Source organism: Gorilla gorilla, chromosome 3, assembly GCF_029281585.2.
Source record: "Gorilla gorilla gorilla isolate KB3781 chromosome 3, NHGRI_mGorGor1-v2.1_pri, whole genome shotgun sequence".
Classification (NCBI taxonomy): Eukaryota; Metazoa; Chordata; class Mammalia; order Primates; family Hominidae; genus Gorilla; species Gorilla gorilla.
The window spans coordinates 58,841,700-58,869,124 of NC_073227.2; the positions used below are offsets into that span (position 1 = coordinate 58,841,700).

The 27,425-nt window shown below is 37.3% G+C and overlaps 1 protein-coding gene across 1 annotated transcript in view; it reads right to left on the bottom strand.

Moving 5' to 3' along the window:
- Positions 1–26,093, bottom strand: part of STAP1 (signal transducing adaptor family member 1) — a 48,584-nt gene extending 22,491 nt beyond the window's left edge. Inside the window, exons 1-6 of the mRNA XM_004038733.5 lie at positions 25,891–26,093; positions 13,718–13,789; positions 9,358–9,471; positions 7,593–7,649; positions 3,381–3,547; positions 1,143–1,271 (exon numbers count right to left, since the gene is read on the bottom strand). Coding sequence (XP_004038781.2) covers positions 1,143–1,271; positions 3,381–3,547; positions 7,593–7,649; positions 9,358–9,471; positions 13,718–13,789; positions 25,891–26,010 — 659 coding nt within the window. The 5' untranslated portion in view covers positions 26,011–26,093. The remainder of the gene's footprint in view (positions 1–1,142; positions 1,272–3,380; positions 3,548–7,592; positions 7,650–9,357; positions 9,472–13,717; positions 13,790–25,890) is intronic.
- Between the last annotated feature and the right edge of the window lie 1,332 nt (positions 26,094–27,425).

Genomic DNA, 27,425 nt, shown 5'->3' on the forward strand with positions numbered 1-27,425 from the left:
TAAAACCCTTGTCCCTACAATGATCTGTAGGGCTCTGAGTGATGTGTCCCTACCCTGACTCTGGAATCTCCTCTCCTACCACTTTTCTCTTTGCTTTTTTCATTGCAGTCACAGCAGCCTTTTTCTTTTCTTGAACAAGTCAAGCATTCTTCTGTCTCAAAGCATACGCATTTGCTGCCTGGAGCACTTTTGCCCCAGATATTGGTAGGGTTTATTTTCTTACTTCCTTCAGCTCTCTGCTTAAATCAGTCAATAAAGTAGGTCTTCCTTGACCACTCTATATTAAAACAATAGCAACCATAAAAGTGTGCTCCCTTTGTCACCTCTGAGGGTTCCCATCTCTCTCTTCCTGCTTTATTTTACTCTATAGGCCTTATGGCCACATATATTTTTAGTTATGTGTTTAAGTCTATGTCTCCCTACAAGAATGTAAACTCATTGAAGATTGAAGCCAGGGATGTTTTTCTTTTTATACTTTTATTGCTAGTCAACTCAAACCAAAACAGAGATGTTTGTTTTTTTTCACTGCGTATTCTCAGTGCCTAGAGTATTGCTTGGCATATAGCAGCTGCTCAATAAATATTTGTTGAATTGAATGAATGAACAATGCAACTATATCCAGGACCAAAATAATGTGCTATTCTTTCTTCTTCCCTGCTGCAAATGTTAGTATTGGCTCAGTCTTTAGCATTGCTTTTATGACATTCCCTCCCTATTCTTGTGTTCTTTTTTTTTTTTTTTTTTTCGAGACCGAGTCTCACTCTGTCACCCAGGCTGGAGTGCAGTGGCATGATCTCGGCTCACTGCAACCTCTGCCTCCTGGGTTCAAGCAATTCCCCTGCCTCAGCCTCCCGAGTAGCTGGGACTACGGGCACGTGCCACCACGCCCGGCTAATTTTTTGTATTTTTAGTAAAGACGGGGTTTCACCGTGTTAGCCAGGATAGTCTCGATATCCTGACCTTGTGATCCGTCTGCCTCAGCCTCCTGAAGTGCTGAGATTACAGGCGTGAGCCACCGCACCCGGCCACTTGTGTTCATATTTTCAGCCCCAACAAAACACATAGCAGGTGCTGATCTGGACTTGTATTTAGTGATATCACGCTTTTAAAAATTCCATACATTTAAAAAAAATTAAACATACTCTATCTCCTGCCGGATAGTGATAGAGTAGTTTCTACTGTCGCTACCAGGCCTCAGGATCATATTTCCCAAAGAAGGGTTCTTCTGGAGCATCTCAGTTGCCTCTTTCCGTGACACTGTATAAAAACATCTACAGAGGTGAGATAAAAAAAACAGAATTGTTTTTTTAACTGATGAAGATCATTACTTGAAAAAAATACTACCAAAATAACTTTGAGAGCTGCAGTTGCTAACTTTTCTTAAAACTTCCGGTTCGATTATTCCAATTATGTAATTACAATGCTCTATTATTACAAGCCTGTGCCACTCTGTGTATACTAACGTTAAGGTCTTCCTTCCTTAATTCTTCCAAAGCCTTTTTATACAAAGAGAACCTGAAAAGTTATCTGCTGATCAGTATATAATCATCATTACCAACAAGAATTAACAATGTATCCCCAGTCTCAGTTGATAAGTAGGTTCTTGGATAAATATTTATTGGGGGTCTCCTTTCAGGGATACAAAACATCTGTAAATGTTTCTCTTGTATGGTCTATGTCTTAAACAACTGATATTTAAATATGTTTGCACTCATTTATTTTGGTGTAATATGTCTTTCTATGGCGTTGTTATTTTTATGTGCAAAATAAAAAATAAAGCACTTCTCATTTTTATAATATACAGATGCTCCTTGAATTATGATGGAATTATATCCCGATAAACCCACTGTAAGTTGAAAATATCATAAGCTGAAAATGCATTTAATACACATAACTTACTGAACATCATAGCTTAGCCTAGCCTACCTTAAAAAATGCTTAGAACACTTACATTAGCTTATTGATGAGCAAAATCATCTAACAAAGTTTATTTATAATAAAATGTTGAATGTCTCATGCAATGCATTGAATACTGTACTGAAAGTGAAAAACAGAATGGTTGTATGGGTACTCGAAAAGTAGAGTTTATACTGAATGCATATTGCATTTGCATCATCTTAAAGTCAAAAAGTCATTTAACCATTGTTCAACTTATACAGACCACCTGTAAATAGTAGTCAAGAAAATGTATAGTCATATTCATAGAAAAAAAAACTCATAGAAAAAATCTGGTAGAAGCCTGGGCATGGTGGCTCACACCTGTAATCCCAGGACTTTGGTAGGCCAAGGCGGGTGGATCACTTGAGCTCAAGAGTTCAAGACCAGCCTGGGCAACATGGCAAAACCCTGTCTCTACAAAAATACAAAAATTAGCTGGGCACAGTGGCAGGTGCCTGTGGTCCCAGCTACTCGGCAGGTCAAGGCGTGGGAATCGTTTGAGACCCAGAGGTGGAGATTGCAGTGAGCTGAGATCGTGCTGCACTCTAGCCTGGCTAACAGAGTGAGACACTGTCTCAAAAAAAACAAAAAAAAGAACAAAAAAAAAAACTAAAATGTTAATAGCAAATATCTCTGAGTGGTGGAACAAGGAATGATTTTAATCTTTTATATATAATAAACATATATTACTTGTTTTATTGAGAAAAAAGAAAAATTAGCAGTCCGTGTGAATTTTAACTGATCAGTCCATCAGTTGCTGGTGGTTTCAGGTAAAAATCATGGTTGGCGGGTTTCAGTGATTGTAGTACAGATAGAGTATGCAACAGAACCTGATGTCAAACAGGGTACCAGGACAAGTTTTATTGACAACACCACCAAGATTCCAGGAGGAAAGAGCTCAGAATCTTTTCAATAATATAAAAAATAAATGTAGGATGTTGGTGAATTTAGCATTTTCTGCACTTCTTTATTTTTCCAACACCTTAAACATTTTACACAAGGCCTTTGTCAAAGTACAAGCTTGATGACTACTCACTAATTGGTCAGTTGAATAGAACATTCTAGGTATTGAAAATTTATTACTTGTAATGATCAGTGAGAGAAAATCAGTCAATCATAGAGTTTGCATAGTGAAAAAATATCTTTTCCTGCCTTCTTCATGGGAGTTTTTATTTAGGTGTGAGCTCTGGAAAGAGTATCTATTTGTTCTAAAGATGTGGGTGGAAGGGGATTTCCTGTGCGGTAAGATGGTTGGTTCAAATCTGCATTTTGTTGATCACGACATAGAAGAGGAAATATGGCATGTACGCAGAGATATACAGTTTATCCCCAAGACTGCTTATTGTCCCTGGCTTAACAAGAGCAAGTGACTAACTCTCCTTTATAATTAGAAATTAGTTTTAACAATTGAATGAATAAACTGCAGTTCATTGTGCACTTACGCTGGCATAGGGTTCAGTACATCCACATAATCTTCAGTTGGTTCCTTCTCTTTTTCCACGGACGTACTCTGCTCTGTCTCAATCCTCCTTTTCTTTTCTCTCTCTAGGACTTCATGCAGTTTAATTACTTGCCCAGGTAGGAGTGACACATTTTGGGGAACTGACAGCTGAAACCAATTAAAAGAGTAGGCAGGCAAGAAAACAGCTTAATAACTTATAACTTTAGTAAAGATGACCCTGTTCTGGTCCTATAGGGCTACAGTTACCTGACAGAGGTGAATGAGTAGGGACTACGGGAATAAGAAACAGAGGATTTTAGTCTAGGGTGGGTGTTTCAGAACTGCCTCTGCACCAACTACAACCTGCACAGAGTGCCTACCCTTCTGCCAAGGAATCATCCTTTTGGTTTGGCCCCAAAGCAAAGAACTCCCCGCCTTGCACTAAAAGCTAATTCAAGTAACAACAAACCTCATATTTTTCATTCTGAGCTCACTAGATCATCAATGCCGGGGATTTTCCAGAACACCTTCAAGGTACCTCACTCTCTCATAAGTTATCTGAAATGATTTCCCCCAGCCATATGGCAACATGGGATTCAGATGGAACTGTTCATTAGGTGACTGAAGAGCAGCAGTCAGAGGTCACAATTTTGTGTCTGTGGTGAGTTTCAAACATTCATTCACATGTTAGAATTATGATACTTTTCTACTTATTAGTTGGTTTTGTGGTGGTTGTTACCTTTCCTAGAGATGTATTTCAGATTGACTCACCTATATATATCCTTCTGATTTATATTCATACCTGCAATTTTGACCTCATTATGACCAGCTCTGTGCTCTTAGAAAGTATAGTTTGAATGGTAGGATATTTTTTGTAAGTAACACTAGCAAGTCTGTATTTGGAGGCAGCCTTGTGTGATTATCACCTTTATCTTCAGAGAAGAGTGCATGCTTTCCAGGAGGTATACAAGAAAGTCCATTAGAGTATGGGAAGAAAACATTATAACTCCACTTTCTATTAAGTTACTATTTCACTAATTTCTATTATTATATATGTTTTAATATGCGTACAAGTGCATATAAAATTTACATAAACATTTACTAATACAGATACACAATAAAAAAGGCTTAGAGATATTTTAGATAACTAAGATAATAACCAGTAAAACAATTTCCATATATACCAGAAAAAAATAAAATAATGGGGGAAAATACCTAATGAAACACATATCTTTATTAATTGACTATTATAGCTCAAGCATTGTACATGTTTTATTGCAACTCCTCACAGAAATGCTAGAAAGTATTGTTATACGGGAGGGCGCAGTGGCTCATGCCTGTAATCCCAGCACTTTGGGAGGCCAAGGTGGGTGGATCACTTGAGGTCAAGAGTTCAAGATCAGCCTGGCTAACATTATGAAACCCATTTCTAATAAAAATACAAAATTTTGGGTGGCATGTGCCTGTAATCCCAGGTACTTGGGAGGCTGAGGCAGGACGATTGCTTGAACCTGGGAGGCGGAATTTGCAGTGAGCCAGGATCAAGCCACTGCACTCCAGCCTGGGTGACAGAGCAAGACTCCATCTCAAAAAAAAAAATGGTATTGTTATCCCCAATTTACAAATGGTGATATAGTTTGGATATGTGTTCCCACCAAAGCTCATGTTAAATTAGCCCCAGTGTTGGAGGTGGGGCCTGGTGGGAGGTGTTTGGGTCATGGGGATGAATCTCTCATGGCTTGGTGCTTTTCTCATGTTAGTGGGTGAATTCTTGTGAGATCTAGTCATTTAAAAGTGTGTGGTCCCTCTTCCCCACTCTTTCTCTTTCCTACTCTCACCATGTGACATGTCTGTTCCCCCTTCACTTTCTGCCATGAGTAAAAGCTCCTTGAGGCCCTTCCCAGAAGCTGAGCAGATGCTGGCACCATGCTTCCTGTACAGCCTGCAGAACCAGGAGCCAATTAAACCTCTTTTCTTTACAAATTACCCAGTCTTAGGTATTTCTTTATAGCAATGCAAGAATGGCCTAATACAAATAGAAAAAAAAACAAGCACAGAAAGATTAAATAACTAGTCCAGAGTCACATAGCTAGTAAGTTATGGAACCAGGACCCAAACTGGGGTTTATTTGATTCAAAAGCAATGTCTCAGCTCTTTCAACTACATACAGTCTGAGCTTCTCTCACTTCTCTACTAAAGTCATCCTAATAACAACATACTGTAAATGTTCATATACCATGATCTGGAATCATAACACAAAACAACATTTACAGAGTACAAAATTTGAGGCAACTTGTCTTCTCTTAAAAATTCACATGGGCTGGGCGTGGTGGCTCACACCTGTAATCCCAGCACTTTGGGAGGCCGAGGTGGGAGGATCACTTGAGGTGGGAGGATCACTTGAGGTCAGGAGTTTGAGACCAGCATGGCCAACATGGTGAAACCCCACCTCTACTAAAAATATTTTTTAAAAAACTTAGCCGGGCATGATGGTACGTGCCTTTAATCCCAGCTACTTGGGAGGCTAAGGCAGGAGAATTGCTTGAATGCAGGAGGTGGAGGTTGCAGTGAGCCAAGATTGCACTACTGCATTCCAGCCTGGGTGATAGAGTGAGACTCTGTCTCAAAAAATAAAAATAAAAATTCACATAAATTTGATTTTATATTCTGTTACTTATTTATGTGTGTATTTTAATATAAAAATAATGCTTTTTATTTTTACTCCAGGAAAGAAACTAAAAACAAAATGTTTGGCCAAAACTTTATACATACTTAGTGTACTGGGAGGATGCAAAAAGTTTTTGCCAGTGTTTTTAGTGTACTCCTTGATACTTAGTCACATACCCTTGGGATAGTTATACCCGGTATTGGAAGCACCATACCACTCAGGGATATTTTCCACAACAGAGGGAAAGAGTGCAATTCCCCAGGATTTCTTCCTCTCCCTCTCAGAAGTCAACATGTTCTTCACATCTTTAACTGGTCCGCTTTTCTAGCCTCATATAACTTCCCTACACAATAGTTGAACCTCTAACTGTTACCTGTTAGCAGCTGAAATAAAGAACCTGCATCCATCAACTTGGTAAAGTGCAGTGCTTATTTCAGATGACTGCAATGGCTTACTTAGAAACTAGCTTTGGATAGAATCTGTGTTTAACTGACTCTAATAAACACAGTTTTTATATCCTTTTAAATTACTAGAGAACATGGTGCTCCTTGGGAGGCTGGTTATCAAAGAACCTCATGTTTCCAAGGCAATTGCTACAGTGGCTTTATCTAAAATAATGGACATTATCTTACTGTAAGAGTTAACTCTAAGCAGTAGATCTTACTATTTGCCTCTGATAAAACACCACAGAGTTGAACAGATAAGCATCCTGTTGTTTTAAGACTCACTAAAGAAATGTTTAAAGGTGAGTTTTCATTTTTATGGTCTCTCCCTGTTACATTGTCTATGTTATTTATAAAATTCATCTTGGCTAGTATTCTATAAATATGTATTAAATAAATAAAAAAGAAATCAGAGGCCGGGCGCAGTGGCTCACACCTGTAATCCCAGCACTTTGGGAGGCCGAGGCCAGCAGATTACTTGAGGCCAGGAGTTCCAAACCAGCCTGGCCAACATGATGAAACCTCGTCTCTACTAAAAATACAGAAATTAGCTGGGCATGATGGTGCATGCCTGTAATCCCAGCTACTTGAGAGGCTGAAGCAGGAGAATCACTTGAACTCTGGAAGTGGAGGTTGCAGTGAGCCAAATTACGCCACTGCACTCCAGCCTGCGTGACATAGTGAGACCTCACCTCATCTCAAAAAAAAAAAAAAAAAAAAAGAAAAGAAAAGAAATTGGAATGTATTTTCAAACATGCTGTATTAGCTACAAATATCAGAATATACAGAGGACCACTGAGTCAAACAGATAAGACCAAAAAGTAGATCTCCTTTACCACCCGTTACTCCCTAGCGAATTGCCTTGTTTATTTTCTTCATAACAATTGTCACAATGTGAAATGATCATCTGTTTACTTGTTTACTTTCTCCCTCCATCACCTGATGAAAATATAATGTTCATAAGTAAGTGCAAGAGTTTAGGTCTATCTTTTTCAATTGCTATATCTTCAGCCACTTTCACTCTGCATGGATCATAGGGTGTTCAGCAGATATTTGTTGAAAAAAAAAAAAAAGAATCAATCAAAAGCAGTGAGCTTCCTACCTCTGTTACTGTAAGAATGAAGCCTCTCCACTCTTCCCCACTTTCTGTGTTCTCTGTCTAAAGTTGAAGACAAAAACAGATAAAGCCAAAGAAGGAAATACATGAGTGATTGAGCATAAAATAAATAATTATGACTGAGCCTAAAAAATAATTCATTTTCTTTTTTTGGCTTACAACTACTAATGTGTATTTTTTATGAAATATTTCAATACTATTTTCTTTTGTCAGAAGACATACAGCTGTAATCTGTTTGCTTACTTAAAACAAATGAACATGTACAAATTTACTCAAAAAAATTAAATGTTAGAAAACTTACTTTTGCAGTATGTCAATTCACAGTTACTCTCTCCATTAGCAGTTAAAATGGACTGGCTTTAAATTCAGGACAACCAAATTTGATAGTAGAAACTTCCAATTCTTAGCTGTAAATACTAGTACTATGTTATTACTAACAATAACAATACCAGGTCAGGGTTGGTAGCTCATGCGTGTAGTCTCAGCACTTTGGGAGGCTGAGGTGGGAGGATCACTTGAGCTCAGGGGTTTGAGACAGCCTGGGCAACATGGTGAAACCATGTCTCTACAAAAAATACAAAAAATTAGCCTGGTGTGGTGGTGTCAGCTACTTGAGAGGCTAAGGTGAGAAAGTTGCTTGAGCCTGGGAGGTCAAGACTGCAGCCAACATATTTTGAGCACTTTTAGTGGTAGCTACTATTTTAAGCACTTCACAGGTATTACTTGATTTAACCTTCAAGGCAACTTGGCAAAAGGTCTTATTATTTTTGCTTGTTTGATTGTTTTATAGATTTGTTCATTTAACAGATATTTACTAAGTACCTTTAAGTGCTAAGCACTATCCTACACACTGGTTTATATTAGGGAATGAAACAAAAATCCTTGTTCTCATGGAGTTTAGAGTCTAGCAAGGAATGATAAGTAATAAACATAATAGTAAATTTTATAGTGTCGAAAAGAAAGAAATGAGAAAAATTAAAGGTACAGCAGGGTAAGAGAGATTAGGAGTGCAACTAGGGCATAGGAGAGGAGAAAAAGGTTGCCACTGTAATAAAGTGCTCCAGGTAGGCCTTGGTGAGGGGGTTTCATCTGAGAAAAAACTTACTTCCGGGTGAAGAAACAAAGACACAAAAAGGGTAAGTAACTTGCCTATAATCACAATGAATGAATAACTAATAAAACAGCCCAAATTCAGACCCAAGTATCTGACACCAATCCTGTGCTCTTCACTATCATATCTGCAAATCATCCGGGGAGCTTGCTTAAAATATAGGTTTTGAGTTGGGGGATGGGGGTCCGATCTCCTTAGTACAGGCGATTCCTATTACACGGAAGTTCAGACCAGTGCTTTTCAAGGTCAGTCAGTAATCTCCCAGGAAAAGTCTCCGAGTATATCTTATTTAATGCAAGTTGTTCTCTTTATGTTATTACTGTAGTTACTGGGTGACTTTTATTGGCTCATTTTGAATGCCGATTCAAGAACAACCTTAGCAAACACCAACCAGGTGGGATCCCTGACTTTGTCAGAGGGCAGGAGTATCTGGTTTCGTGGCGCTTGTATGCTAAACAAGTGAACACGTCTTTTTAAATTCCAATTCAGAAAACTAGGTCTTGGCCAGACGCAAGCAAAAATATTAACAAAGTGTAAGACTTAGCCTGTCTTACAATTTCTCTTTACTTCAGCCACTGGATGTGAAGAATGTTATTTATAACCACAACCCTTTACAGACTACTGTTTCTCCTCGCTCACCTTCAGTTGTACTTCCTCTTTCGGCAAAACAAGGGTGAATTTCGCACAATTCTTTTCAGTTGAATTCTGCTCAGTAAGGCATGTGAGGTCTACTATGTCTAATTTGTCAACATACTGCAAAGATAAAGGAAGATCACATTACATTATTTCATGGGTAATATACATTAGTTCTAGCAGGAAGCAAAATAAGTAATATCTTCCTTTCAACTAATTAGTACTTTGTATGATATCCTGGTTTTCCTAATCCCAGAGGACATGTGGATTATGTGGTGGTGTATTATGTATGTATTATGTGGTGGTGTGCTGAACCTGGCTCACACAGGTTTGCAAAAGCCAATTGTTAAATTTTCAGGAATTTTGCAAGCAAGTTGTTAAACAGCCATTATTTTAAAAATCGAATTATATAAACATACCAGTAAATAAATTATATTCAAAGCAAAGATAATTAAAACAAAATGTGTTATATTCTATTTCTATATTTTACTGTTCTCTGTGTTCTTAAGGTTATTTACATCTTCATTTCTGTATGGTGAAAATACCATATAATACTGTGCTACTGTGCTTTTCTTCCCAACTACATGTTCAGTGAGGTCATACTGTTAAGTTGAAATCAGCCACAGTGAGAGTATTTTACACCATGCAAATTGGTAAACTTACAAATCAAGCTTGATTTATTATTTTGTTGATGTCCAGGGGCAGCACTTTTTTTCTGCAAAAGGCCAAACAGTACCTACCATACTTCAGGCACACATACAGCCTGTTGTACATTCTTCGTTTTTGTTTGTTTCTTTAGAAACACTTTAAACATATAGAGACATTCTTAGCTCAAAAACTGAACAAAATCAGGCCATAGGCCAGATTTGGCCCATCATCCAGATTATTGGCCCTTGGTGTAGGCTTTAAAAAGTAAAGGAAAAAATGTTAATATGCAGATGAGATAGGTTTGCTGTGTCTGAATCTGTTTCACTCTAAATAGAACAAAAATTGACAAAATATTCTTCCAGAATTCAAAAACTATTATCTAATTCAGCAAAGAAATTGCTCACATTTATTGATTTTAATAAATACATGATGTTTTGACATACATCATTTTACTTTCTTTTTACTCGTTAATGTAAATGAAAATATTAGACAATATTCATGTCAAATATCATATTTAATGATAATAAATTTATTATGGAAAGAGCAGATTTAAATACCATTTAAATCTCCATTTGTCAAATTATGATCGAATTACATTGACAGTTGGTTACCAATGCAAGAGTTAGGCAAAAATCAAGGAAAGCATTCTGTGAGAATCAATTGTCTGTATGGACATTACAATAAAGACTACTGTGTATTTTTCTAATTGTGTACTATACATTGTTCATATCAGTAATATTTATAACAAGTTCATGTATATATATATTCATAGTTTTTTCCCGAAAGCTATTCAGCATTTACTACACACCACTGATTATGGCAATCCTATTAAGAAATTCCTACCCTATCCAAGTATAATAAAAATATTTCTTCTGAGAAATTGGTCAATTTCCACTCTCTATATGCAACGGGCTTGTCTTCTAGTAGTAGAAAGAACTACCTGTAGTAAGTATAGTAGGGTTTTTATGATATATATATTTTTACTAAATTAGCCTCATTCTTGAGTTCTTTTTATCTCCTTTTATGTTTCTTTCAATTGTAGCCAATATGACTTATTTTACTGTATATCTGTAAGTCTTATTTTTCTAAGCAGGACATAAAAATAGGTATATAATTTTTTTCCAAAGCTATTTCTATATTGATGAGTTTGAGAGAAAGTTTGAGTTGGCCTAGTTATTTTCAATTTAACCATTCCACAATGTGTGTATACTTTAAAACATCATGATAAACAATTTTATATGTCAATTTTAAAAATAAATACATTCAAAAAATATGGAAGGGAGGTTCAAAGGAAGAAAGAATCTAAAATTAAACAGAAATCTTTTTTCTGAGGGATTGTCTAGATCAAGCTCAGTGAGTTTTGCTGCAACAAAGGAGGAAGCAACAGAGGAAGAGATGGCAGTTAGTTAGAGGGCAGTAGCCTGATCCATTGATTAGAGGAAAGGAAGTCATGTCTTTTTGTTTTTATTTGTATCTTGTGAAGAGGCTTAAAGGTCATCTGTCTAACCTCACTGACATCTGATGGCATCTCTGCCAGGGTATCCTTTCATTAGTCATCCAGTCTGTGTTCAAACATCTCTAACATGGAACTCATGCTTCCTGAGCACCTCTGCCTACTAGCAAGTTTTTTCTTGTATTAAGCCACAACTTTCCTCCAATTTTCATCCGTTGTCCTAATCTCTTCTTTCTGGAATAACATGAAACAAATTCAGTGACCCTTTCACACGACTTCCTGACAGCCTTTCACATATTTAAAGGCAGCTTTAAATTCTTCCCTTTTGTAAGACAAAAATCTACACTTCTCATCTTGTCTATCCCAGTGCTTCCTTCTGAGACTATCACTTTAAAAAGTTCCCAAAAGGTCTGTATACTCTTAACAAAAATTGGTAGATGGGCAATTCTGAGACATTTCATTATAACAATTTCCTCATGGCATGGTGATGAAGAAGGCTGGCTTAGGAGCAAGACCTGGATTTTACCTTTCGTATTAGCTATCTAACCTTGTACAATTCTTAATCTTTAAACTTCACTAATCTCATCTATAAAGCCAGAATTAAAATAGCACCCATTCTGCAGAGTTGTGAGAATTAAGTTAGGCAATGCACGTAAAATGCCTGAATGCTTACTATGTGCCAGCTACTCTCTTAGGTCCTTACATGTACTATCTCATTTAGTTATTTTGAGAACCTTATAAAATGGACTACTATTTTTATTCTGATTTTAGAGATTTGAAGACTGTGTTGGAGATCTTTTGTTTGCTCTTTTAGATTCACTTTTATTCCTTCACCACCCAACACTCTGCAGCAGGAGAGAGACCTGTATGGACAACATCAAGGGGCTCCGTACCCTTTGAGTTCCTATTGGGTTGGACCACTGGAGAACAGTGGCAGGAGATCAGAAGAGTGAGGGTGGGTATTTATTACCCTACGCAGTTGCTCCCTCAGTCAAATATCATACTCTCCTTAAGGCAGTCATCTCCATACAATTCACACTACTTTCCCACTCTTTCCTCTCAGTCCTAGGCATGGTAATGAACACTATTTTAGCCTCAGGATTCTGTACTATCTTTGTAATTTTCCTACACCCTGTTCATTGCTTTGCATATTTATTAAAACTTCATTAAATTCTCTTCAAATTGCCCAATTTGAGATGTTTTCTGTTTCCTACCAGTTTCCTGTCTGATAACACTGAGACACAGAGAGGTCGGGTAACTGGCCCAAGATTCCGCAGTTAACAGTGGCAGGGCTAAGACAAACACCCAGGCAGGCTGTCCGAACAGACCAGGCTCTCGATTATTAAGCTTTACTGCCTCTTGCCATGTAGTAAGTGAGCAACAATTATTAGCTCTCTCACTTACTGTACAATAGAAAAGGTTAGAATAAAAGCTCTTTTATATTTACTGACATCAGTGGGAAACTGGAATGCACAAAAGAGAAATTAATTTTGTAAAATTTATTATGGCATTTGAAAACATTCTACATTACACAGGTTATTTTTCTGTCTCTTTCATTAGATGTTGGCTTCTAATAATGATGTTCTAATTATTAGATGAGCTACTGTATCCAGATCCAGAATGTTTATATTTAATCAAGTTACTGGCTCATAAAGTCTCTTATAGTGTTCCAAGGTAGGTAAGCATTTGCCACTAAAATACTATATCTTATTCCTGGAAGAAATGAAACATACAATCAAAATTTGAAATTAATATGAATAAATAAACCTCAGAATCCCTTTATTGTTATTCTCATGTTTAAGCCTTTAGAAGTCCTGCTTTGTGAAATATGTTTTTGTCTTTTCAGAAAAATTAAATAATGGCTTTGCATGCTCTGGAGATCATTTTGTTCCTTTCCAATTATAACTGCATGCTACAGCAAGATAAAAAGTGGGAGAAATTGAAGCTATCACTTGGTATTAAGCAATATATGTGCAGATGTCTTGTCAAAAATTTTCACTTTTTAACTAAGTTTAGTTATCAGAATCAGAAAGAAAATAATGAAAAGTAAAAAACATGAGTCAATATCTTCTTTAGAATTGCCCAGGAAAATTTACCATCGTTCTTGTGATCATTGGCGGCCCCCAAAGATTTAAACTTTATTTTTTGAATTAATTTTACCAGAGCATCTTTATCCTTGGATGGCAGAAAATCCAAAATGAATAATATGCTATGTGACAAGGGTATATTGGGAAATAATGGAATCAGCTCAACATGTTTACTTACTATTATACTCTTTTTGTCGGTATAAAAGAAAAGAGTAGTTCCTCTCAACTCTGTCCAGTAATGCTCATACTCCTGTGGGAAAGAAATCATAAACATTATTTCATTAGTGTATATTCAACTATTTTTCTAATAATATTATCCTTTGTAACTTTCTTAATTGCTTGTGTGATATAAGAAGTCTTCTTTATCCTGGATAATTCTAATTTTTATAGCTTAATTTTACATTTAATTCTTTTCATTTTTTGAGATAGGTTCTCTGGTCTCAATATGTCCCCCAGGCTGGACTCTCCAACTCCTGGGCTCAAGCAATTCTTCTGCCTCAGCTTCCTCTCCAAGTAGCTGGGACTATAGGCATATGCCACCATACCAGGCTTAACATTTTATTTCCTTCCTCCCTCCCTCCTTTCTTCCTCCCTCCTTTCTCCCTTCCTTCCTTCCTTCCTTTCTCTTTCTTTCTTTCCTTCTCTCTTTTTCTTTTCTTTTCTTTCTTTTTTCAGAGTCTTGCTCTGTTACCCAGGCTGGAGTGTAGTGGTACAATCATGGCTCACTGCAGCCTTGAACTCCTGGGCTCAATCAATCCTCCCACTCCAGCCTCCAGAGTAGCTAGGACTACAGGCCCATGCCACCACTTGATTAAATCATTCTCAAATTTATTTTAGTATAACATTTCAGATAAGGATATACAATCATCATGTGCCACAAAAAGATCTTTTGGTCGATGACAAACCGCCTGTATGATAGTGGTCCCATAAGATACAATGGCGCTGAAAAATTCCTATCAACTGTCATAATGTTGTAGCACAATGCATGACTCAGGTGTTTGTGGTGATGCTGGCAAACAAACCTACTGCATTTCCAGTCAAACAAAAATATAGGACATATAATTATGTACAGTAAATAATACTTGTTAATGATTAATAAATGACTATGTCACTGGTTTATGTACTTACTATACTATACTTTTTAATCATTGTTTTAGAGTGTACTACTTCTACTTTGAAAAAACATAACTAACTGTGAAGCAGCCTCAAGCACGTTCTTCAGGAGGTATTTCTAAGGAGGGCATTGCTATCATAGAGATGACAGCTCTATGCATGTTATTACCCCTAAAGGCCATCCACTGGGGCTGGGCCTGGTGGCTCACGCTGTAATCCCAACACTTTGGGAGGCTGAGGTGGGCGACTCTCTTGAGGCCAGGAGTTCCAGACCAGCCTGAACAACATGGCAAAACCCCATCTCTACCTAAAAATACAAAAATTAGCCAGGCATTGTGACGTGCACCTGTAATCCCAACTACTCAGGAGGCTGTAGCAGAAGAATCACTTGAACCCAGGAGGCAGAGGTTGCAATGAGCCAAGATCATGCAACTGCACTCCAGCCTGGGCGACAGAGCGAGATTCCATCTCACACACACACACACACAAAATGGAATAAGATATGAAGGTGGAAGATAATGATATTGATAATCTTGACCCTGCGTAGGCCTAGGCTAATGTATGTGTGTCTTAGTTTTAAACAAAAAGCTTAAAAAGTAAAAAAAAAAAAAAAAATAAAGAATTTTAAAAATAGAAAAAGCTTATAGAATAAGGATATAAAGAAATAAAATATTTTTGCAGAGCTGTACAATGTTTTTGTTTTAAGGTAATGTTATTACAAAAGAGTCAAAAATTAAACACGTTTATAATGTAAAATAGTTACAGTAAGCTAAGATGAATTTGTTAATGAAAAAGAAAAACATTTTTTATAAACTTAGTGTAGCCTGAGTGTACAGTGCTCATAAAGTCTACAGTAGTATCTGATGATATTCTAGGCCTTCAGATTTACTTACCACTCACTGACTTACCCAGAGAAACTACCAGTCCTGCAAGCTCCATTTGTGGTAAGTGCCCTATACAGGTATACCATTTTTTCTTTTATACCATATTTCTACTCTGCTTTTGCTATGTTTAGATATGTTTGGATAAACAAATACTTATCATTGGGTTACAATTGCCTACAGTATTTAATACAATAACATGCTATACAGGTTTGTAGCCAAGAAGCAATAGGCTATATCATACAGCCTAGGTGTGTAATAGGCTATACCATCTGTGGTTGCATGAGTATACTCTGATGTTCACACAATGATGAAATCACCTAACAATGCATTTCTGAGAATATATCCCTATTGTTAAGTGACTCATCACTGTAATTTGATTTGTGTTTAAGTAGTTCATTTTCTAAAACTTTCCTCATTGATTTAAGACTTTTTATGCAATTTCAGTGGAAGCTTACACATGTCAGATGGACCAGTGAAGGGCCCAGCATAGGAAAGGCATATAATAGCTACCTTCTAGGACAGATGAAATAATTTAATGAATTAATACATGTAAAGCACTTAGCAGAGTACATGGCTCATAGTTGGGGTTCAATAAATAGTATATATTATTGACAGATCAAGAAAATGTGAGAAATTGATAATTTAACACCATCAAAGCTGAACTTTAAAATCCAAATCTTACTGATGTGGTGAATATTTAATTATTAATACATTCATATTACTCTAGATTCTACAGAAATATGACTTTTGAAGTTTAAAATATTTAAATAACCTAGTTAAACTCCCATTTCATTCAATTAAGTTTATTTAAATAAATATGAAGAGTGACTCTATTACAAAAGAATGGCAAGCAAGTTTTAAAAATAAAATCCTTTCACATCTAAAGATTTACTTTCATATGCAGCTTTTCCCAAAAGTGTGTTTTAAAAAATTCCTGTTATTTTAATAAACATGTTAATCATTCCTTCCTTTATGGTTTGATAAGCTGATGTTTTACAACTTATTGAACCATCATAATATTGGCGATTAATATAAGAAAGTTATATAAAGGGTTTTCTCTTTTATTGTGCATGTGAAGATACTTTGTCTTATGGTATTTTGTGTCTCTTCAATACTAACATATCCTTTATGTTTTTTAACCAGTAAAATGTTTGTCGACTCTTCAGAATTTATATGCTTATTTTCTCAAATAATGACAACTCTATAACTCAATTTTGCTTTTAATTCCCTGGCTACCAGGAAGCTCAAGATTAAATTCATTTTGAACTACAATCACCATTTTTTTCTTATGCTCTTGGTAGAACTCTTTTCTTTCTTTGTCTTCATGCCTAATAAGATAATATATGAGTTAGCTTCTCCCATGTAACAAGTCACCCTATAACTTAGTGGACTAAAATAAGCAAATGATTTCTATTTCTCACCATTCTATGGTTGGCTGATGGCCTTTCTGATCTGGGCTTGCTTGGCTATGGCTGAATTGTCTAAAGTGGCCTCACTTACTTGTCTAGGGTCTTAGCTGGGAAAGCAGGAATGACTGGGAAGGGAGGGACAACTGGAGTCTTACTCTATCCATTCTTTTATCCAGTCAGCTAGCCTAGACTTGACACATGCTGGCAGAAGGATTACCAGGAACAAGAGAGAGCAAAACCCAATAGGCAAGCTTATTCTAAGCCTCTGCTTGTGTCACATTTACCAACACATGTCACATAACCCAATCCAGATTCAAAGGCTATAAAATTATTGTTTGCTGTAAGTTCAATTTTGAAACATAAAATAAAGATTAGAGAAATAGATTCAGCCTCTTTATAGGATGAGCAGAAAAGTCGTATTTCAAAGAGAGGTACATACAGTAAGACTTGAACAAATTGGTAGTGTGACTGCAGCAATCAACCTCAGGGGCACATTGGAACTTGGGACAAGGTATCTTTGTTCAAGCCCTGCTGTGTTTTCACTCTATCTTCCCCCCAGTTGAGAACTGGTTATAACATGCAATGAACCTGCTGATGCCTCTTGAACCAAGAACAAATTACCATAGAAAAGAACAATTCAAAAGGGCATATTATTGAAGGATCAGCCAATAAATGGTCCTCAAAGAAGTAGTTATAAAACTAGGCAAAGAGATTCTCTCTCTTGTCTGAAATCCAGATGCCCAATATATACCTGATACGTCTCAGAGTCAAGCAGTTTAATGACAAGAAAACACATCTTAATTTCAACCCCATCCAAAGTCTTTTCTTTCCTTCTTTTTATCTAGGATGTAAAGTGTTATTGCTATAACAGTATCCCTTTACCTGTCTTCCTACCACTTTCTTATACTTTCTAATCTATTAATCTACTCTATTTTTATTTTATTTTATTTTTTGATGGAAGTCTCACTCACTCTGTGGCCCAGGCTAGAGTGCAGTGACGTGATCTTGGCTGACTGCAACCTGCTCCCCTCTGGGTTCAAGCGATTCTCCTGCCTCAGCCTCCCCAGTAGCTAGGACTACAGGCATGTGCCATCATGCCCAGCTAATTTTTATATTTTTAGTAGAGACGGAGTTTCACCATGTTGGGCAGGCTGGTCTCTAACACCTGACATCAAGTGATCTGCCCATTTCAACCTCCCAAAGTGCAGGGATTACAGGCATGAGCTACCGTGTCCAACCTACTTTCGAATCTATTCTGCTCAGTACTGCCAGGGTGAATTATTTCCTTTGCAGAGAGTAGGACTGAGTATCTAATAGGTGTGTTTGGGAGGCAGCAAGCTCAGCTCAGCCCCTTCCTGTCCTCTCTCAGCTCAGTCTACCAGGAAAGAGTGAGTGTACTGCTCTGTTCCCTGCCATGTGGCAAAGGGCCTCCAAGAGGTTCAGCTTGTGGCTCTTAATCTGAGTCAGTGACTTGATGTAGCTCAAGGCTACCCAAATCTGGAGTAAAATATAAGCACAGTTTTGGCCTTAAATCTAAACTGCACATTGATAATTTGTCAATAATAAAAGTAACTAACTGATCTTCATTTGTGTGATTTCTGTGTCTGGCTGGTTTCAAACTTGGGAGAAGAAAAATTCTAATAAAAGAGTATATAAAAAATGTAAAAAAGAGGGAAGAGGGCCAAGCGCGGTGGCTCATGCCTGTTGTCGCAGTACTTTGGGAGGCCGAGGCGGGAAGATCACCTGAGGTCAGGAGTTCGAGGCCAGTCTGGCCAATGTGGTGAAACCCTGTATCTACTAAAAATATGAAAATTAGCCGGAGTAGTGGCGGGCGCCTGTAATCCCAGCTACTTGGGAGGCTGAGACAGGAGAATCTCTTGAACCCAGGAAGCGGAGGTTGCAGTGAGCAGAGATCGCACCACTGCACTCTAGACTGGGCGACAGAGAAAGACTCTGTCTCGTAAAAAAAAAAAAAAAAAAAAAAAAAAGCAGTTGGGTTGAGGGGGAAAGAGAAGTGGGTATGACTGCCCATGGAGCTTCTTTTTGAAATTATGAAAATGTTGTGGAATTAGATACTGGTGATAGTTGTATAAGTTCGGAATATATCAAAAGACGCTGAATAATAATAATTATTATTGTGTCTCCTATATGAGAGTTTACTTTAAGGAACCAAAAATAGGAGTACCCAAAAATAGGAGTACCCCATAAACACAACACCACCTCCTGCTATTGCTCCATAGAGTTGTTGAATAATTGAATGGACTAATAATGTACGTGTGTAAAGCACCTAAGACCTGGGACATAGCAAGTATTTAACAAATGTTAGGCACTTTAAAAAAAGAAAAGAAAAGAAAAAGAAGAGCATTGCCTCGACACTCACATTATTGGCAAGAACTTTGCATTTTTTATTAGCCACATAATACTTCTTCCATGTGGTGATTTGTATGTGTCGGTGTGATAGCAGTATCTAAAAATTTCTAAAATAGATCTCCTTCAATGGTAATATGTATGAGAAGGAGGAAATATTTTCTAAACCAGAATAATGAAACCCATTGTCATTCCTATGTAAAATCACCCTTTCATGTTTTCTTAAATAAAGAGATTTAAAAATCCATTGAGAAATCTGGCTTGAGAAGTTGCTAATATATACTAGCACTGTGATCAGATAGCCGTTCTGTAAAAAACCATATGGGAGTGACTAGTTTTTTTCACTCTGTTAAAAAAAACTTGTACTTTCTCAATCTGACCTATAATTACATAACAAAATAATTAAAATTTATCTTGCAAGTTGTTTTGTTTCTTTGCTTATCCGACCAACTCTTTTTAAGGCTTCCCCACCCTGCATTAATGGTAAACCTCTGCAATGAAAGGAGTAAATCAAGGCTCTCCTGTTTTTTGGAGCTGGGAAGCAGGTGAGGAACAGTGCAGGAGGAGATGGGAATGTAGAGAAATGCATATTGTTCCGAGAACTTTATCATCTGTGTAGTTTGTTTGTTTGTTTGTTTTGAGATGGAGTCTCCTGTCACCCAGGGTGGAATGCAGTGGTGTGATTTTGATCTCTGCTTACTGAAACCTCTGCCTCCCAGGTTGAAGCCATTCTTCCACCTCAGCCTCCCAAGTAGCTGGGATTACAGGCACATGCCACCATGCCTGGCTAATTTTTGTATTTTTAGTAGAGACAGGGTTTCACCATGTTGGCCAGGCTGGTCTCGAACTCCTGACCTCAAGTGATCCACCCGCCTCAGCCTCCCAAAGTGTCATTTGTGCAATTTTACTAAAGTATGGCTTCTAAGATCTAGTCCAACTCCAGGATTGTATGATTCCTGGAGGAAAAAAATACAAGAGAAAACCCTGAAGTCAAAGCCTACCACTCTGTTCATCTTCCTAATCAGCCTCATAACTACAGTATTACCCTGCCATAAGGTATAAAAACTAGTATTACTGATAGCCAGTAAAGGTTTATTGAATTCCCTCTGTATGTACATGCAGACCTCCATTGCACTATCGAGAAAAATTATAGAGGTGTTCAGTCTCAAAAGAATGATATGAATTGGGTAAACTTAAATAGGGGAAAATGGGAGTTTTACAGGTAAGCAAACGTATATACTTGTGGAAAGGATTAAGGATTTATTAAATGGGGGGAAAAGCAAGTATAAAGGCACTGAGCTGAAAGCAAAGGCAGCCCTGGAGGAAAAGTAAGGTTACAAATAGCATTAGACCATGTGAACTGCAACCACAGCTGCAAACCTAAGGACAGACCAAACTTATATTCAGTATGCAGAGACTTACAGGTCACAATCTTGATTTCATTTCGATAAGATGTAATAAATACACACATAATCTGAGTCATTTATAAATATCAATCTCAATAAACCACATCTAGGTACCTATTCATATCTAGAGAAATACTTAAAAATTAAAAAAATTAATTTGGAAGGACATATCTTTGGAATGAAGCACAAATTTCTTTTTTTTTTTTCACAATCGTTTGTGTGAAATCATTGATGTAAGAAAAGAGGCTGAAATAAGACTTCTGAATTTATCACTAGCTTAACTAGGAAACCTACAATCAAATGGAATTAGAATTTGAGTTTGAGAAGCAGCATAGTCAAGTGCATCACAATCAAATCCAAGCTAGCCTCCTTAATGGAAGAGGAACCTTGAATAACCCCTGCGGCCAGAACTCACTCATTTGTTTATTTGGAGTTGTTGTTTTAGAGAGACAGGGTCTCGCTCTGTTGCTCAGGCTGGGGTGCAGTGATGCAATCATAGCTCACTGCAGCCTCGAACTCCTGGGTTCAAGTGATCCTCCCACTTCAGCCTTCCGAGTAGCTGGGAATACAGGGTGTGCCACCACGCCTGGCTAATTTTTTGATTTTGTAGAAATGGGGTTTCGCTATGTTGCCTAGGCTGATCTCCAACTCCTGGCCTCAAGCAATCCTCCTGCCTTGGCCTCCATAAGTGCTGGGATTACAGGGATGAGCCAGCATGCCCCACCTACTCACTCATTTGTGAAGTGAATAAAATAATTTCTACCAGAAGAGTTACTGTAAGGATCACAGTGACAGAACACTAAGAGCCTAGAATGGTATCCATTATATGTTATACCTCAAAAGGTTGCATTCATTATTATATAGTCCACTTAGTCATTGGAGCAACCTATTCAGCTATGCAAGAGAGTAATTATTCTTTTTAGAAAGGAGAGAACAGATTTAAAAATGTGAAGGAATCGCCCAAATTCTAGAATTGGACTGATACTTTTATCTCTTGACTTCCCAGTGCTCTTTTCTCATTAATATAACTAGCAAAAATGAATTAACTAGCAAAAATGAATTACAATGCAAGCTCCAGTTAAGTTTCTCTTCCCCTGTCCCCAATAAAAAGCTCTCATTCTTTGTTTTTGTGAGCAAGTAAAGTACATTTACCTAAGGAAGAATGTTGTATAGTGGTCTCCAAAATGGGATGCATAAATTCCAAAGGTGTGCAAGATGATCCATTGGGAGAGAAAATTTTAGAATATTTAATTATATTTTATTTCATATTTCTTAATTCATTTTTTATATATCAAATAATTTACATGGATTAATAGTACGGGAATATATATATTTATAATTTCCAAATGAATTAATATTCTTTTTTTTTTGTTTTTGAGATGGAGTCTCCCTCTGTTGCCCAGGTTGGAGTGCAATGGCGCAATCTCGGCTCCCTGCAAGCTCCGCCTCCTGGGTTCACGCCATTCTCCTGCTTCAGCCTCCTGAGTAGTTGGGACTACAGGCGCCCACCACCTCGCCCGGCTAATTTTTGTATTTTTTTTTTTTTTTTAGTAGAGACAGGGTTTCACCTTGTTAGCCAGGATGGTCTCAATCTTCTGACCTCGTGATCCGCCCGCCTCGGCCTCCCAAAGTGCTGGGATTACAGGCGTGAGCCACCACGCCTGGCTGAATTAATATTCTTATATTAGGGATCTGTGCTCAAAATGTTTTCCTGAAAGGAGTGTGTTATTTTAAAATTTGGAGATTATTGCCATAGAGAACTGTGTGTGAGCACAACTTAGACAGCCCTAAAAAATTTCCTTTTTTTTTGAGACGGAGTTTCGCTCTGTCACCCAGGCTGGAGTGCAGTGGCACGATCTTGGCTCACTGCAACCTCCGCCTCCCGGATTCAAGCGATTCTCCTGCCTCAGCCTTCCGAATAGCTGGGACCGGGCCCGGCCAACACACACTGTTTTTTTTTTTACTTTAGCACGTCACAGATTGAAGAAATTATGAGACGTTGCCCAAACTATCTCTTATTTTCTTTCTTTTTCTTTTCTTTCTTTTTTTTTTTTTTTTTGACAGAGTCTCGCTCTATTGCCAGGCTGGAGTGCAGTGGCGCGATCTCGGATCACTGCAACCTCTGACTCCCAGGTTCAAGTGATTCTCCTGCCTCAGCCTCCCGAGTAGCTGGGACCACAGGTGCGTGCCACCATGCCCTGCTAATTTTTGTATTTTTAGTAGAGACGGGGTTTCACCATGTTGAACAGGTTGGTCTCCATTTCCTGACCTCGTGATCCGCCCACCTGGGCCTCCCAGAGTGCTGGGATTACAGGCATGAGCCACCGCTCCCGGCCCACCCACACTCTCTCTTATTTTCAAACGGTCCCAGAAAAAATGAGAAATTTTCCCATTTGTAAGAACTGCGATGCCAATGGTATTCCACTGTGGCATTTAACAGCTTTGATAATAAACACATCTTCCTGGTTAATTCAGAATCCTAGTGCTGTGGCTTAAATAAATCTTCCCACATTATCTTTTCCATAAAGATTATGTGTTTTTCATGGGTTCTTGACCTCAGATTTAGAAACCTTCTAGAATTGCATGCAAAATGGTATACGTTGTTACATTTTCCTGGGGAAAAGCTCTTTAAATACTTAAAAGTGCCCCACAAAAAATAGCTAAGAAGCACCTCTCAGCATTTAATGCCTTTATAGACCAGGTTACTCTTCAGTTATATTTTTTCTAGTTTAAATGTTCTGAATGACTTTGGCAGAGACCCAACTTTACATTCTGCAGAGCCTCTCACCTTCCTCTAGCCAATCAGCTCCAAAGATTACTTGGCTATATACCTTTGGCTCACCTTCTGTTCAAAGATTCCCTGGCACTTTGCTGCCAATTGCTTGGAAATTCCACTTATTTTCCTTAGATTTTTCTCATAGCTTCTATTTTCAAGTACTCTAATTATCACCATGCTCACTCTCCTTGGAGTCATATTACTTGCAGACCTCAAACTAATTTTAGTACCTGAATAAGAGTATGATAAGTGATGAAAGGGTAAGAGAATGAATCTAACCTTTAGTGTGAGCCAGGTGTTTTACATATGCTATCCCTTTAATCCCTGAAACCACCACATAAGTAGGTATTATTGTCATCCTCTTGCTCTCTTCTCCCTGACATACAAGTAAAAGGTACTTTGTGGTCTAACTCAGAGGCCCATGCCTGTAATTCTAGCACATTGGGAGGCCAAGGTGGGCAGGTTGCTTGAGCCCAGGAGTTTGAGACCAGCCTGAACAACGTGATGAAACCCTGTCTCTATAAACAATACAAACGTTAGCCGGGTGTGGTATGCGCTTGTAGTCCCAGCTACTCAGGAGGCTGAGGCAGGAGAATCACCGGAGCCGGGGATGTCAAGGCTGCATGACTAGTGATTGCACCATTGCACTCCAGCTTGGGCAACAGAGGAGACACTGTCACACACACACACACACAAAGACACTTTACTATAAATTCAAATAGAAACACAAGTTAATTTCATTGGAAATATTTATGCCTATAGGTATTCATTCTGCTTCAAAGAATGCTTTCTAAGAGAAGGTAAAGAGTAGAAATTTGGTAAGGAAGACATCATTCCTACTATATTAAGCCTCTTGAAAATAAAATCTTTGTGTTTTTTTCCATATTCTCCAGAAATGAGTGATGCTTGGTGCATAGGAGGCACACAATAAATGTTGAGTGAATAAATTGATTGAACACCTACTGAATCCTAGAATGTACCTTAGGAGGCAAGTAGCAAGTAGTATACTCTCTATCTTATAGTTGAAACAGTCTCAAGGAGATTGAGTAACTTGCACAAGATCACAAGCTATAAGTGGCAAAACCATCAGATAAAGACACTCTAAAATTCTTATTCTTTCTGCTAACCATACCAATGACATGTCTTCTTTAAGCATTTAAAAAAAACTGCTATCATAAACAGTTATTATAAATACCTTGGAAAACATTCAATGAACAACCCGATTTAAATTACTAATTAGAATTTTTTTTTCTCAACTTCCCTTTCCTGGCAAAGTGTGACTATGTGGCTTACCTGTGGTGACAAGATTGAATTTACATTAAAAGCATATAGGATCAATCTAAAAAATTCTAATATAACTGAAAGGTAATTATTTATGCATGTTTAACATCCATAACAGAATACAAATTACCATGTCTTTACTCTCAAATAGTAAATGATCTGATTATATATGTAAGAAATGTGAATATGCTATTATAGATTTTTCATATATATAATTTTTCCACAAGTATTCATAAATCCTCAGAAAATATATTTTAGCATCATTAAACATTTCTGATGGAATTTCTGAAAACCTTAAAATTTTTCTTGTTTTAGTCAGTATACAATTTCATAAAATTTGACCTAAGTTAATGATTTTTTTCTTTAATAACAGGCAATTTTGGGCTTATTTCTCTAATTTATTTCAAGTCATCCATAATTACTGTTTTAAAAGTAATGATTTTAACTAACTATAAGTTTTAATTATTACATTTAAAAATACAGAATGCTTCATGGATTTTCTTAGAGCAAAGGTATTTATGTAGCTTAGTGTACTTAATACCCACAGTAGTACCCCAAAAATTAAAAGTCAGTATCTTGAATAGTATTTTAGAACACATAACTATATATAATGTTAAACAGTATGAACTTTGTCATTTTAACAATTTTTACAAAAGCCATTTTTAATAATTTGATCATTATAAACTTCAAATGACTCAGAACAGGAGCAGGTTTAATTTTAATCATGATATCATTTTATCTTAATGGTACATGTCATCATTGAAGCATGGCAATAAATTGTGGAGAAAAATACAAGAAACATTTTATCTCCCAAGCCAAAATCTTTTGTGATATTTAAATAAATTATTTGGAAATTTAGCTTATTGACTTTTATATTAGTGCCTTAATATTACAACTTCTGTTATTATACATATTATATATGTGTATACATACAGGTTTAAGCCAGGCATTGTATTTAAATTATGGAAAATTGGAATCATTTTTCTGAGCTCAAAGAAGAGAAGATGATTTAATTTCAACAGAAACAAGGAGGTCTTAACACATCACATCACCATGAAATAAATATTAAATTAAAACAGAAGTCTTAGGTTTAACATTAACATCTATAGACTCACCCGGTATCCTGACCGCTTGACTAATAAAAAACCTTCAAAGTACAAAGGTAGAGCAGTAATCTTTAACCTTTCCTGGAAGATCCTGCGAGGGGCTGGTTTTGGGGGCTTCTTAGCCATCATACCCCTCTCTTTGGTGTGTGGTTTGGTTTCTCGTCTCAAACAAAATGAAATCTTCCTTGTGTGAGAGGAAAAGGCAACTGTTCAAAGAGGAAGTCCCAAATTGCTTTTTAACCACCAACACTACCACCAACAGGACACACACACACACACACACACACACACACACTTTTTTTTCCATTACTTTTTGTGAGGTAAGAAAGGACAGGTGTAGACTGACTTTCAGAGGGCAATCTCTGGGTAATCCACATGTGCTTAGATTTAAAGCGCAAAATAAACAGAAGATTAACATCACCAGAAGATGAAAGGAACAGGTGTAGAGATTGTGAACTTTAGGGGAGATATCGAGAACACAGTTATTCTTTCTATCTTTGTTTTCGTTTATTGCTGTCCATTTTTATTTGCAGAGAACGTGACTTGAATAAACTCTGCTTCATTAAAAATTACTTCATAGAATAATTTTATTAGTACTACTTCTGTTGGTTAAATATTTTAGGGTCAAGTTTTGTGTAAATAAAAAAAATAGTTCTTTCTCATGCTCATTTGATGCTTCACTAAATATAAACCACAATTATGGGAACACGGAATATGGAATTTTTTTCTTTTTTCTTTTTTCTTTCTTTCTTTTTTTTTTTTTTTTGCCAGTAGGTATTCCAAGTACATGAGTTCCCAATGAATATTTAGTGCTATGTTTTGAATGTGTCCTCCAAAATTTATGTGTTAGAAACTTAATCCCCAATGCAACAGTGTTTAGAAATGGGACTTTTAGAAGGTGATTAAGTCATGAGGCACCTGCCCTCATGAATGAATTAATTAATTAATGCTGTGGGAGTGGGTTTCTTTCTCTTTTTTCAGAGGCAGGGACTTGCTCTGTTGCCCAGGCTGGAATACGCTGGTGCAATCACAGCTCACTGCAGCCTTGACCTCTCAGGCTCAAACAATCCTCACACATCAGCCTCCTAAGTAGCTGGGACTACAAAGCACGCGCCACCACTCCTAGCTAACTTTTTCATTTTTTGTATAGACAGTATCTCCCTGTGTTGCCCAGGTTGGTCTCAAACTCTTGGGCTCAAGCGATTCTCCTGCTGTGGCCTCCCAAAGCTCTGGGATTACTGGTGTGAGCCATTGCACCTGGCCTGGAAGTGGGTTTTTTATAAAATCAAGTTTGGCACTTTCTCACATGCTATCACCCTCTCTTGCTCTTCTATTTTCTGCCATGGAATGATGCCGCATGAAGGTCCTCATCAGATGCTGGCCGTGTTCTTTGACTTCCAGACTCCAGAACCATGAGCCAAATACATTTCTGTTCATTATAAATTACCAGTCTGTGGCATTCTGTTACAGCAACACAAAGAAGTCTAAGATATTTGGCAAAAAAATATCTGGCAGAGAAAGCTGTAAGTTTTCAAACTTTTATT